A 12,028-nucleotide genomic window follows, 5' to 3' on the forward strand; every position below is an offset into this window, starting at 1 on the left:
CCCCACGGTTCCAGAAGTCCCGTTGGCCACCTGCAGCTGGGGGCTCAACCTCTGGTGAACGGTGGTCGCCGCGGGTGAAGTCGGGGTGCTCGGCTGTCCTTTGGGGGAACATTGAGGCATTCCTTACGCTCTCCTGGGGGACCCAAGGGCTCACAACTCATCAGTTAGGACACTTAGATTGTGAGCCTTCCTGGGACAGAGAAATATCCAGAGTACCTGAATGTAACTCACCTTGAGCTACTACTGAAAAAGGTGTGAGCAAAATCTAAATAAATAGAATGCTTGTACCTGCCATTAACATGGTGTAAAGGGTACCTTCAAAGTTTTGGCGTGCTAATGCGGGTTCGCGCTAGTATTCTACAACAACCTAGAAACACCTTGGTGCTATTCAGGGAAAGGAAATGGGACTTGATATACCACCTTTCTGTGGTTTTTGCGAATACATTCGCTAAGTGCACTCCTTGTAGTGACAAGTTATACCATTACCTCTGAGGTCTTTACGGTTTTCTGTATCGCCAAGGGATCATGAAAAATGAACTCAAGGATGTTTGTCTTACATTGTATGTTGAGGTAACCTTCCCCCCTATTTTGAACTGGATTTTTCATGGGTTAATGGTATATTAGCAGGGTTTAAAAACATGGAGGAGTGGCCTAGTAGTTCAAATCCCACTGCTGCTCCTTGTGACCTTGGGCAAGTCACCTAACCCTCCATTGCCTCAGGTACAAACTTAGATTGTGAGCCCTCCTGGGACAGAGAAATATCCAGTGTGCCTGAATGTAACTCACCTGGAGCTACTACTGAAAAAGGTGTGAGCAAAATCTAAATAAATATATGGAATGTTGCTACTATTGAAGATTCTACATGGAATGTTGGCACTTTTTGAGATTCTGGAATGTTGCTACTATTTGAGATTCTAGATGGAATGTTGCCAGGGGAGGAGTGGCCTAGTGGTCTTGCAATCCAGAGGTGGCCAGTTCAAATCCCGCTGCTGCTCCTTGTGATCTTGAGCAAGTCACTTAACCCTCCATTGCCTCAGGTACAAACTTAGATTGTGAGCCCTCCTGGGACAGAGAAATATCCAGAGTACCTGAATGTAACTCACCTTGAGCTACTACTGAAAAGGTGTGAGCAAAATCCAAATAAATAAAATAAAATTGTCTGTAAAGAGTAGTGGCAGCAACTGTGGAGAGGAGAGTTACGGGTGTGCTTAGATGACTCAAAGAAGCAAGTGTGTTTGCGCTGAGGTAGTAAAACAGGGCGACTACTGGGCTCATTTTCAAAACAGGAAAACATCTAAAAAGTGGCATAAAGCACCATTTGGACGTTTTTCTCACAAAAATGTCTATCAGTATTTTCGAAACGTATTTTTAGACATTTTTCTATGAAGTCTGTCAAATCTCAAGGGGGTGTGTCAGGGGCGTGTTCAGGCCTAAGACTTAGACATTTTTCAGCCATAATTTTACCCCAACTATGTATTTCTCCTATCCGGAACTGGTAATCACCACTTACGGAATTATGTAAGCCACATTGAGCCTGCAAATAGGTGGGAAAATGTGGGATACAAATGTTATAAATAAATAATGGAACAAAACAAAACTGTCCTGGACTAAAACTAAGATGTTTTGGGCTAGATCTGCTTTTGTAATGAATAAGGCACAAAAAGGTGCCCTAAATAATCAGATGACTGCTGGAGGGAATCAGGGATGACCTCCCCTTATTCCCCAGTGGTCACTAACCCCCTCCTACCCCCCAAAAATGTGATGAAAAACACTACTTGCCAGCCTCAGATGTTATACTCGGGTCCATTAGAATAGCATGCAGGTCCCTGGAGTAGTCTAGTGTTGGGTGCAGTGCATTGCAGACAGGTGGACCCAGGCTGCTATCTCCCCCTACCTGTTACACTTGTGGAGGAAACTGTGAGCTCTCCAAAACTCACTGTACCCATATAGAGGTGCCCCCTTCATCCGTAAGGGCTATGGTAATGGCGTGCAGTTGGGGGTAGTGGGTTTCAGGGGCCTCAGCAGACAAGGGAAAGGAGCAATGATGAGAGTTGTACGTGGGAGCTTTTTATTAAGTCCACTGCAGTGCCCCCTAGGGTGCCCTGTTGCTGTCCTGGGATGTCAGGGGGACCAGATACTAAAAATGTCAGGTCCTCCTACATCCCAATGGCTAGAGTTTGTGAGTTTTGCACTTGGACGTTTTTTTTTTAATTGAAAATAGACCAAAAAACATCCCAATCACAAAACCTTGTTCAAAACAGTATTTTCGGGAAAAAAACAGAGACGTTCTTTGAAAATGACCTTCTTTCCTATTTAGATTTTGGACGTTTTTTGCAAAACGTCCAAAGTCGGACTTAGACGTCATATCGAAAATGTCCCTCCATGTATCTGACCTAATCAAGTATGCATTCCACTCTGACCTGTATGGCAGAAGGGGTGGTTAAATAAGTTTATTATTTAAACACAAATGTGACCTAATGAAGGGGTCTGTGTACTAAGCATTTTTCCCATGGACACAAAATGGGGAAAATCCTTTTGTATATTTCGCTGAAAGTAGTAGAGTATAGACACTGTTCAGCCGTATGTCCTCTTTGCTCATGTTTGAAATGTAGGCCTTTGAGGATTTAAATAGGAGAACAGGTTTGAGCTGCCCATTCTGTGTTCCTATAAACTGTACAACATAGCACTTGTCAAAATCCCTTCTGAGGGAGAAAACCCACAATTTTGACAGCATTCTGAAGTATGTACAAAAATCTTGAAATTTTGTTGTGGTTTGGATAAAATCTCTCTTTAGACATGCATAAATATAAGTACATAAGTATTGCCATACTGGGAAAGACCAAAGGTCCATCAAGCCCAGCATCCTGTTTCCAACAGTGGCCAGTCCAGGTCACAAATACCTGGCAAGATCCCAAAAAAGCACAAAACATTTAATACTAGGGGTCCTAGGGGTGGGTGGGAAGACTAAACTAGATCCTGCAGTGCCTGCTAGATTCTGTTAATGCAGTGGTACAAAGTTTTTAAAACTAAGTGGAAAAGACTATGGAGATTAGTTGATAAAATTTGCTTTTTATATTTTTATTTTGCCTAACACTAACCTACAATTCCTCCTTTAAACCCCAATCTTTAAGTTCACAAAGCAAAATAGCGTCCACTTACCAGAGAAATTTCCTCTTCTCCCGGAACTTCTCAGAAAGTAATGTTGGTACTAATAATATTCATTTTCACTGCAGGTGGCCCTGCTCTGGACATGACATAATGAAGTTCTCTAAAGTGGCTAAGTGTTGTGCTACTTCGAGTGGCTGAAGTCCTGTACTGCAGTTCCTGTAGGCCTGAAGCTCAGTCATGGGTAAATGTCAAAATACTCAGATGTAACGATAAAAGAAAATGAGAATTAAAACAAAGTGCATTGGTCTAGTTCGCATGTTTGGGTATTTTCCATGATTCATAGCTATGTGATCTTTCCTAATCAACCAGCCAGGAATTTTGCAGCATGGACAATGCTGATGCTAACATCACATTATTTAGATGAAGGAGCCAGCAGCGTGGCTAGGTGCATAGCTAAGTGTTGCAACAGCCACTGCTTTCTTCAAGCAGTTCATTTAGGTTTGCTATATGTGGTCATGTTGATGCAGGGCAGGTGTTGGGCAGGCTACTTAGAAATCCATCATCAAGTGCACTCTAAGGCATTATTTTGTAGTATCCCAAGAAACACTACTCATACATAGTGCCCACTCATATTAGCTCTGGGCCCACCCAGAATGTCAGGTCTGGCTACGCCACTGTTTTAAACCCCACTAAGCTAACTGCTTAGTGGGATAAACATAAAGGAATCCTGTTCAGAAGGAAGGGATCCTCAGGAGCTTAGTGGAGATTGGATGGCGGAGGCGGGGCTAGTGCTGGGCAGACTTACACGGTCTGTGCCCTGAAAAAGACAGATACAAATCAAGGTAAGGTATACACAAAAAGTAGCACATATGAGTTATCTTGTTGGGCAGACTGGATGGACCGTGCAGGTCTTTTTCTGCTGTCATCTACTATGTTACTTTAGTCAAACGCTGGCTAGTGTTCCTAGAGAAACGGGCAACTGCTGTGCTTGTTCAAGTTGCCTTTCTCTCGGCACACAGATTGCCAGCTGGTGGCCTTCACACCACTTGTGTGTAATCTATGGACCAGGGCTGCTCATCTAGCAGGACTAGAATGCCCTTTTATACTTTGTGTATGACTTGTTCCCCGCTTAGACTCTTGCAGATACAGCGGGTTAGAAATAAAGTTTTATTATTATTATTCAGATTTGCAGCTGAAATGTCACTTTTCAACATAGAAGGTTCCATTTTTTTTTTCACCTACAGTACCATAGGAAACAACCCCCCTCCAACCCATCCCCTCCATGCTTCCTCTCTGGCACAATTACATAGAAAAAAAAACAGAGAAAAATGTAGGCAGATGAAGACCATATGGCCTATCCAGTGTTTCCATCCGTGCTGTTTGCTCTCCCTGTCACTCCCTTGGAGATCCTATGTACTCATTCCAAGCTCTCTTGAATTCAGATGCTGTTTTCATCTCCAAACAAATGGAGAAAGGTGAGATAAAAAGTCACACAAGAACAGTTCCAATTCTGTAAGAAATAGTCTTTAATAAATAAATACTAAAATCATCAACCAAAATCTGTGGCACAATCATAGGGAGGGACTCGACACAGCCTTGTCAAGTCCCTCCCTAGGATTGTTATAGTTGCCAAAACACAGCCATGTAGAGTCCCTCTCCCTATGATTGTGCCATGCATTACGGTTGATTATTTTGGTATTTATTTATTAACAACTATTTATTACAGAATTGGAACTGTTTGTGTGTGACTTTTCACCTCACTTTTCTCCATTTGTTTGTTGTGTTGCATGGAGGTTTCTTATCCTTCTCTTTGGACTTGACTGTTTTTGTCTCCACCACTTCCACCGGGAGGCAGGTCCATGAATTCACCACGCTTTTCGTGAAGAAATATTTCCTCAGGTTACTTCTGGGTCTGTCCCCTTTCACCTTCATCCTGTGCCCCCTTGTTCCAGAGCTTCCTTTCAATTGAAAGAGACTACTGTGAATTTATGCTGTTCAAAGGGGGTCTGGACGGATTCCTGAAGAAAAAGTCCATTGATCGTTATTAAATTTTGGGTTTTTTGCCAAGTTCTTGGGGCCTGGATTGGCCGCTGTTGGAGACAGAGTGCTGGGCTTGATGGACCTTTGGTCTTTTCCCAGCATGGCGGTGCTTATGTGCTAAATGTCTCTATCATATCTCCCCTCTCGTGCCTTTCTTCCAAAATATACATATTGAGATCTTTAAGTCTGTCCTCATATGCTTTACTACTACTACTGCTAATCATTTCTTTAGTGCTACTAGACGTACGCAGTGGTTATGCAGTTACTGTCTCTGTCCCTATTGGGCTCACAATGAAAGTTTTTGTACCTGGTGCAATGGAGGGTTAAATGACTTACCAAGGGTTACAAGGAGCTGCAATGGGAATTGAACCCAGTTCTAGGATCTCAGTCGACTGCCCTAACCATTAGGCCAGTGTTTCCCAAGTATGTCCTGCAGTACCCCCTCACCAACCATTTTAGTAGCAGCCCTCTGGACCAACTCCATCTTGTTTCTATCTTTTTGAAGGTGCGGTCTCCAGAATTGTACCCAATATTCTAAATGAGATTATTATTATTATTAACAACAACATTTGTATAGAGATCTCACCAGAGTCTTATTTAGGGAATTGGGACTTGATATACAGCCTTTCTGAGGTTTTTGCAACTACATTCAAAGCGGTTTACATATATTCAGGTACTTATTTTGTACCAGGGGCAATGGAGGGTTAAGTGACTTGCCCAGAGTCACAAGGAGCTGCAGTGGGAATCGAACTCAGTTCCCCAGGATCCACTAGGCTACTCTTCCACTCTAGGAGTATCATCACCTCCTTTTTCCTACTGGCCATTCTTCTCCCTCTACACCTATCTATCCTTATAGCTTTTGTAGTCACCTTTTCTATGTGGTTGGCCACACGATCACACCCAAGTCCCGCTCCTCCTTCATGCAGAAAAGTTTTTCACCCCCTAAGCCATTTCCTTGGGTTTTCAGCCCAAATGCATAACCCTTCATTTTTTAGCATTAACTCTTAGCTGCCAAATTCCAGACCATTCCTCTAGCTTCGCTAAGTCCTTCCTCATGTTATCCACACCATCAGGGGTGTCGATCCTATTCCAGATTTTGGTATCATCTGCAAAGAGGCAAACCTTACCAGACAGCCCTTCAGCAATATCGCTTAGAAAAGTGTTTGAAAGAACCAGCCCAAGAACCGGACCTGCAGCACACCACTGGTAACGCTGTTTTCTGCAGAATGAGCTCCATTTACCACTACCCTCTGTCATCTTCCACTCACAGTTCCTAACCCAGTCAGGCATTTTAGGGCCCATACCGAAGGCATTCAGTTTATTTATTAGTCATTTATGTGGAACTGTGTGAAAGTCTTTGCTAAAATGTAAATATACCACATCTAGCTCTCTCGCTTGATCCAACTCTTTGATCACCCTGTCAAAGAAATTAATCAGATTTATATGACGAGACATGCCTGTAGTGAAACCACGTCGTCTCGGGTCCTGTAATCCACTGGATTCCAAAACTTTACTATTCTGTGTTTTAAAAGCGTTTCTTACTACAGAAGTCACACTTTACCAGCCTGTAGTTCCCAACCTCTTCCTTACTTATGATTTTGTAGAGAGGAACAATGTCTGCTCTTCTCTAGGCCTTTGGGACCGCTCCAGACTCTAGAGAAGCATTGAAAAGTCAGCCAGCGGAGCCACTTGAACTTCCCTAAGTTCCTTCAGTACTCTCGAATGTATGCCATGTGGCCCCATCGCTTAGTCCACCTTCAGTTTAGCTGATTTCTCATGAATACAGTCCTCTAAAAATCGTTCAGGTTTGAGTTCTCAGGCGGGGGTGGGGGAAAGGGGACTTGGAAACATAGGTATGTTATTTTTTAAGAGTTTAGGGGTTAAAAGAACCAAAACCCCTGGCATGATCTAATTTGTTGAGGTCATAATACCTCGATTTGGCAGCCAAATCGTGGGAGAGGGTTGGATGGGGACTTTTCTACTTACTGTTAAGTTCTGAATTGTTTATGCTGATGTGATAATTTTCTAGAAAATTTACGCCTTTGTTACATGTTCTGTTATTATTGAATAAAAACAGAGTTTGAAAAAAAAAATCATTCAGGGACTACCACCCCTCCATTCCTATTTGTATTTGTCTTCTGCCGTCCTTGCTTCCGGCCCTTCATCTGTGAACGCAAAACAGAAATATTTGTTGTTTCCGCCTTATCTTTATCAGCTTCTACATATTCCTCCCCTACACCTTTGAATCTCACAATGCCACTTTTGCACTTCCTCGTATGTTTATTCCGTTTATTAAGACTTTTTAAACCGCCGATACCAAACAAATGGATCTAGGTGGTGTACAAAATACAACACTAAAATCTGATGATGAAACTAAAAATTAAGACATATATCTAAAAAAAACAAAACAAAAGTGTTGTCTCCCCATTTTACTACATTGGCTATTTATTTTCTTCCATTTGCATCTTTGCTTTCCTGACTACTGTATCAGCTTCTCTTAGCTTTTCTAGATATTGTCGCCTGTGGTGTGCTGGAGCAGGCTCTCACAGGCTCGCAAGAGCCGGTTGTTAAGTTTTTAAGAATTTTGGGAGCCGGTTGTTAAAGTAGGGCCCTCCATGGCTACTTTAACAACTGGCTCCCAAAATGTGGGCTTAGGCCCCCTGCTGAATTCTCTTTTACTTTGCTGGTGGGGATGCTGAGCCCTGCCAGCCAAGTAAATAGACTACTGCTGTTCCCGCTCCTTGTTTCCAGCTCTGGGCAGCAGGCTGGGACTTCTCAAGCATGTGAGAGAAGTTCCAGCATGCTGCTCAGAGCAAGACGTTGGGAGTGGTGGCAGTCCATTTATTGTCTGCCAGCAAAGGTATGCCTAGCGTGCCCACACGACGGGGAGGGAAGAGAGAGAGGCAAGTGTTGCTCCCCCCACTCCACCCGGCCACCTCTGGCCCTTCCAACTGCAGAGCTGTCTATGTCCGGAGAAAGAGCCTGTTGTTAAAAATTTACCAGCACATCCCTGCCTGTCTTCCTCTTTTTGCGATCTCTTGTAGTTTATAAAGGCTAAGCTCTTTTTTCCTTACCTTTTTAGCTTCTACTTTTGAGAGCCAAAGTGGCCTCCTTTTCCTCTTAATTTTATTTACTTTCCTTAAAAAGGTTTGTTGCCTTTACAATAAGTCCTTTCATTTTTGCCCACTGCTTTCCAACTTCTTCCAGATGTTCCCATCCAGACAGCAATTTCTTGAGGTAATCCCACATCGGAACATAGTTTTTTTGAAGTCTAGAACCTTAACTTTTGAATAAACCCTTTCCACACCTATCTTAATAATTATATCGGACTATCTGGCGATCACTGGATGCCAGATGATCCCCTACTATAACATCAGAAACACTGTCTCCATTAGTAAGCACAACATCCAGTATGGCTTCATCCCACGTGGGTTCCATTACCAACTGCTGGTTCCTCCTGTAGAGAATCCAGGATCTCCCCGCTTCTGAAAGACCCCGCAATAGGGATACCCCAATCTACATCTGACATATTAAAATCTAAAAAACCTTCAGGGTTAAGCTCCACTATAATGTAATGAGCAACAGGTTGCATAGAATTTATCAAACCTTTTTATTCAAAAACCTTTTTTTTTTAATTCTTCTAATTCTTCTTTGATTATTCCGTACAAAGCTTGTCAAATATTTTTGTATCCATACAGAGGTAATAATTGGTGACATGTCTGATTATAATCCCAACAGGACCTGTTTCGCCAAAAAACGGACTTCATCAGGGGTTTTCTGTTGCTATGATCAGATAATTCCAGCTTAATTTCAGCCAATATAGGCTTTACAGTGCGTATGATGTTAATACTCTATCAATTCCCTACCGTGTTCAATGCCGACCTATAAACGTCAGAGGATCTGGATTCTCATGGTCCCCTGTTTTGTCAGGGATTTTTATGTTTAACAATTTTTATTGATGACCACACCAAAAGTACAAAGCCACCGGAACATGTCAATCTCGAAACATTTGTATATAACTCAGTGGAACATCACTTAAAACAAGTATCAGTACATACAGCCATCAAATTTTGTCATATAACATTGTCCCTCCCTCCCCCCAACCCCTATTCTGTATTTATTTTAATAATAAAAGAAGAAGCTATTGTATTGATATTACAGTCAATTGCAAATATAATCAATAAACATTTACCTGATACAACTCTTTGTCTGTTTTTTCCGTTTTGTTTCTTATCATAATCTAAACTAGAATGTCATCAAAGGTTTCATTAAATGTTCCTTTCCCCCCCCTTCCCCCCCCCCACCCCTCCCCCCCTGTACCTATACCATGTAATTCTATATTAGCGTTAACCATGTAACATATAAAGCCATTTATCTTCCCCTACCTTCCTCTCCCATGAGTGTGTTCACCAATAAGCTGCGAGCTCTGCTTGATAAAGCCTGTACGTATGGTTCCCAGACTTCCCAAAAACGTTGTCTACTTCTAGGACTACTAGTCATAGCACGTGCTTCCATTCGCACCAAGGAATGAAGCGAGCTCCTCCATTGCCAGAAGGAGGGCCCTATGTCTTGTGTCCAGTGTTGTAATATACATTGTTTCCCAACCATTAGTACCTTGTAGATAAATATGTTTTCTTTATGTCGTAGTGTTGACCCTCTTCCCCTTAATCCAAGCACTACAGTTTTAGCCTCTAACCAAAGCTTCCTGTGTAGCACGGCCTCACAGTATTCCAGCACTGGACCCCAGAAATCTTGTATGGCTGGACATCCCCAAAACATATGATATAGTGTTGCTCTCTGAAAATGACATTTACTACAATGTGTTTCTTGCAATCTACCTGCATAATAGGCCTGAATGGGAGACATATATGCCCTCAGAACAATTCTAAATTGTATCTCCCTATATCGGGCACTCACCACTTTATGTACTATCTCCTTTAGAGATTGGACTATATCTCCACTGCTGATCTCTACCTTTAAATCCTCAGACCATCGTCTTGCCACTGCTTCGTAACTACGATGCTTGGCTATCAAATTTAACTGTTTATATAGTATGGATACCGTGGTCTGTTCTCTTCCCTGTGGCAAAAACAGATTCACCAGCAGCTCATATATCCCTCTATCACATTTTCCCCTATGTAGTTTCTCAATATAGCTGTGGATCTGGCAGTAATCATACCATATCACATTCTCTACTCCCACCATGCCCTCTAAGGTTTCTCTTGATATAATCTTTCCCGTGTCTTGCATAACATCTGCCACTAGTACCACTCCCTCCTGTGCCCACTTGGCAAATTTCGGGCACGAATTCCCTGGTCCGAATGCTCCATTCCCAACCAGTGGGAGGAGATCCGTACATCGTGGGTTTTTATTAAATCTCCTCAATATGTACTGCCATATACTTCTCATTGGGTGCAATAAAATATGATGTTTCCATTCCTTTGGTATCTTTGTACTCTCAACATGCATCATATAATAAGGGTGATATGGTCTAAACAGTGCACTCTCAATATTCCATTCCGTATGCTCTTCTGTTTCCATAATCCAATCTGCTAAGTGTCTAGCTAGACAAGCCCAATTATACTGTTTAATGTCAGGCAACCCCAATCCTCCCTCAGATCTTTTCCCATAGAGATATTCCAATTTAACTTTAGCCTTTTTCCCACTCCAACAGAATCTAGTCAACATTCCTCGAATCTTCTTTATATCTTTAGTCTGTATGACTAGTGGCAATTGTCTTAATACATACAGCCATTTTGGGAAAAGTATCATTGCAAACAAACCCACTCGCCCGCTTAAAGTTAAGGGCAGTCCCTCCCATATTGCTAATTTATGCCGCGTATATTGCAGTAACTGGTCAATATTCTGTCTATATAAGCTACTCATATCACTTGTCAGTGTTATGCCTAAGTATTTAAATTCCTTGTTCGCCCATCTCAATGGGAACCTACCCTCCCATTTCTCCTTTACCCGAGTTGTTGTGGGCAATCCCTCTGACTTTTGAAAATTCAATTTAAATCCCGAAAAGGCCCCATATTCTTCAAAAACCTCCATCAATACCGGCAGCGATCTCTCCGGTTTAGCTAGGTGAACCAAAATGTCATCGGCGAACGCCGATATCTTAAATTCTCTGGTTCCCAGATTTATACCTTCAATCTCAGGGTTACTCATGATGTCTCTAATCAACGGGTCTAGCGTTATAGCAAACAGTAAGGGAGACAGAGGGCATCCCTGTCTGGTACCTCTATTAATTACAAAATTTCGAGAGTACGCTCCGTTAACCAGCACTCTCGCCATAGGATTCTTATATAATATAGATATTGCTTGTGTAAAGTAACCTTCAAAACCGTACGCTCTTAGTGAGGCAAACAAGAACTCCCACTCTACTCGATCAAACGCCTTTTCGGCGTCGAAACTAATCAATAAGGAATCTCCACCCCCTCTGCGCACATTCTCTATTGATGCCAGTATCAGTCTAATATTTTTCCCACTCTGTCTCCCCTGTATAAATCCCACCTGAGGGGTCGCCACTATGCTTGGTAGCACTTTTGCCAATCTTGAGGCCAGAATTTTAGCTAGCAGCTTAGCTTCATAACTAATCAGTGAGATTGGTCTATATGAGTCTGGTATGGTCGGATCTCTCTCAGGTTTTGGGAACACCACAATATCCGCTAATCGCAGAGACCGTGGAAGTTCACCTAGTTCGACTGATCTATTAAAGAACTTTGTTAAAGGGCCTCCTATATCCTGCATTAGAATTTTATAGAATTCAGCCCTATAGCCATCTGGTCCCGCCGCTTTATGCAAGGCACTGGCTTTAATTTCTTTAAGGACCTCCTCCGTCTCAATCGGTTTATTTAGCTCCCTCTGCTGTTGTTCT

The 12,028-nt window shown here is 42.4% G+C and overlaps 1 protein-coding gene across 2 annotated transcripts in view; it reads left to right on the top strand.

The window, feature by feature from the left end:
* SNX8 (sorting nexin 8) overlaps positions 1 to 12,028 on the top strand; it is a 65,044-nt gene that overhangs the window by 17,731 nt on the left and 35,285 nt on the right. For both annotated transcript variants that reach the window (XM_030211099.1, XM_030211098.1), the window contains exon 2: positions 3,234 to 3,349. In XM_030211099.1, the coding sequence (XP_030066959.1) occupies positions 3,346 to 3,349 (4 nt within the window). In that variant the 5' untranslated portion in view covers positions 3,234 to 3,345. The remainder of the gene's footprint in view (positions 1 to 3,233; positions 3,350 to 12,028) is intronic.

The sequence above is a fragment of the Microcaecilia unicolor genome, chromosome 8 (genome assembly GCF_901765095.1).
Source record: "Microcaecilia unicolor chromosome 8, aMicUni1.1, whole genome shotgun sequence".
NCBI lineage: Eukaryota > Metazoa > Chordata > Amphibia > Gymnophiona > Siphonopidae > Microcaecilia > Microcaecilia unicolor.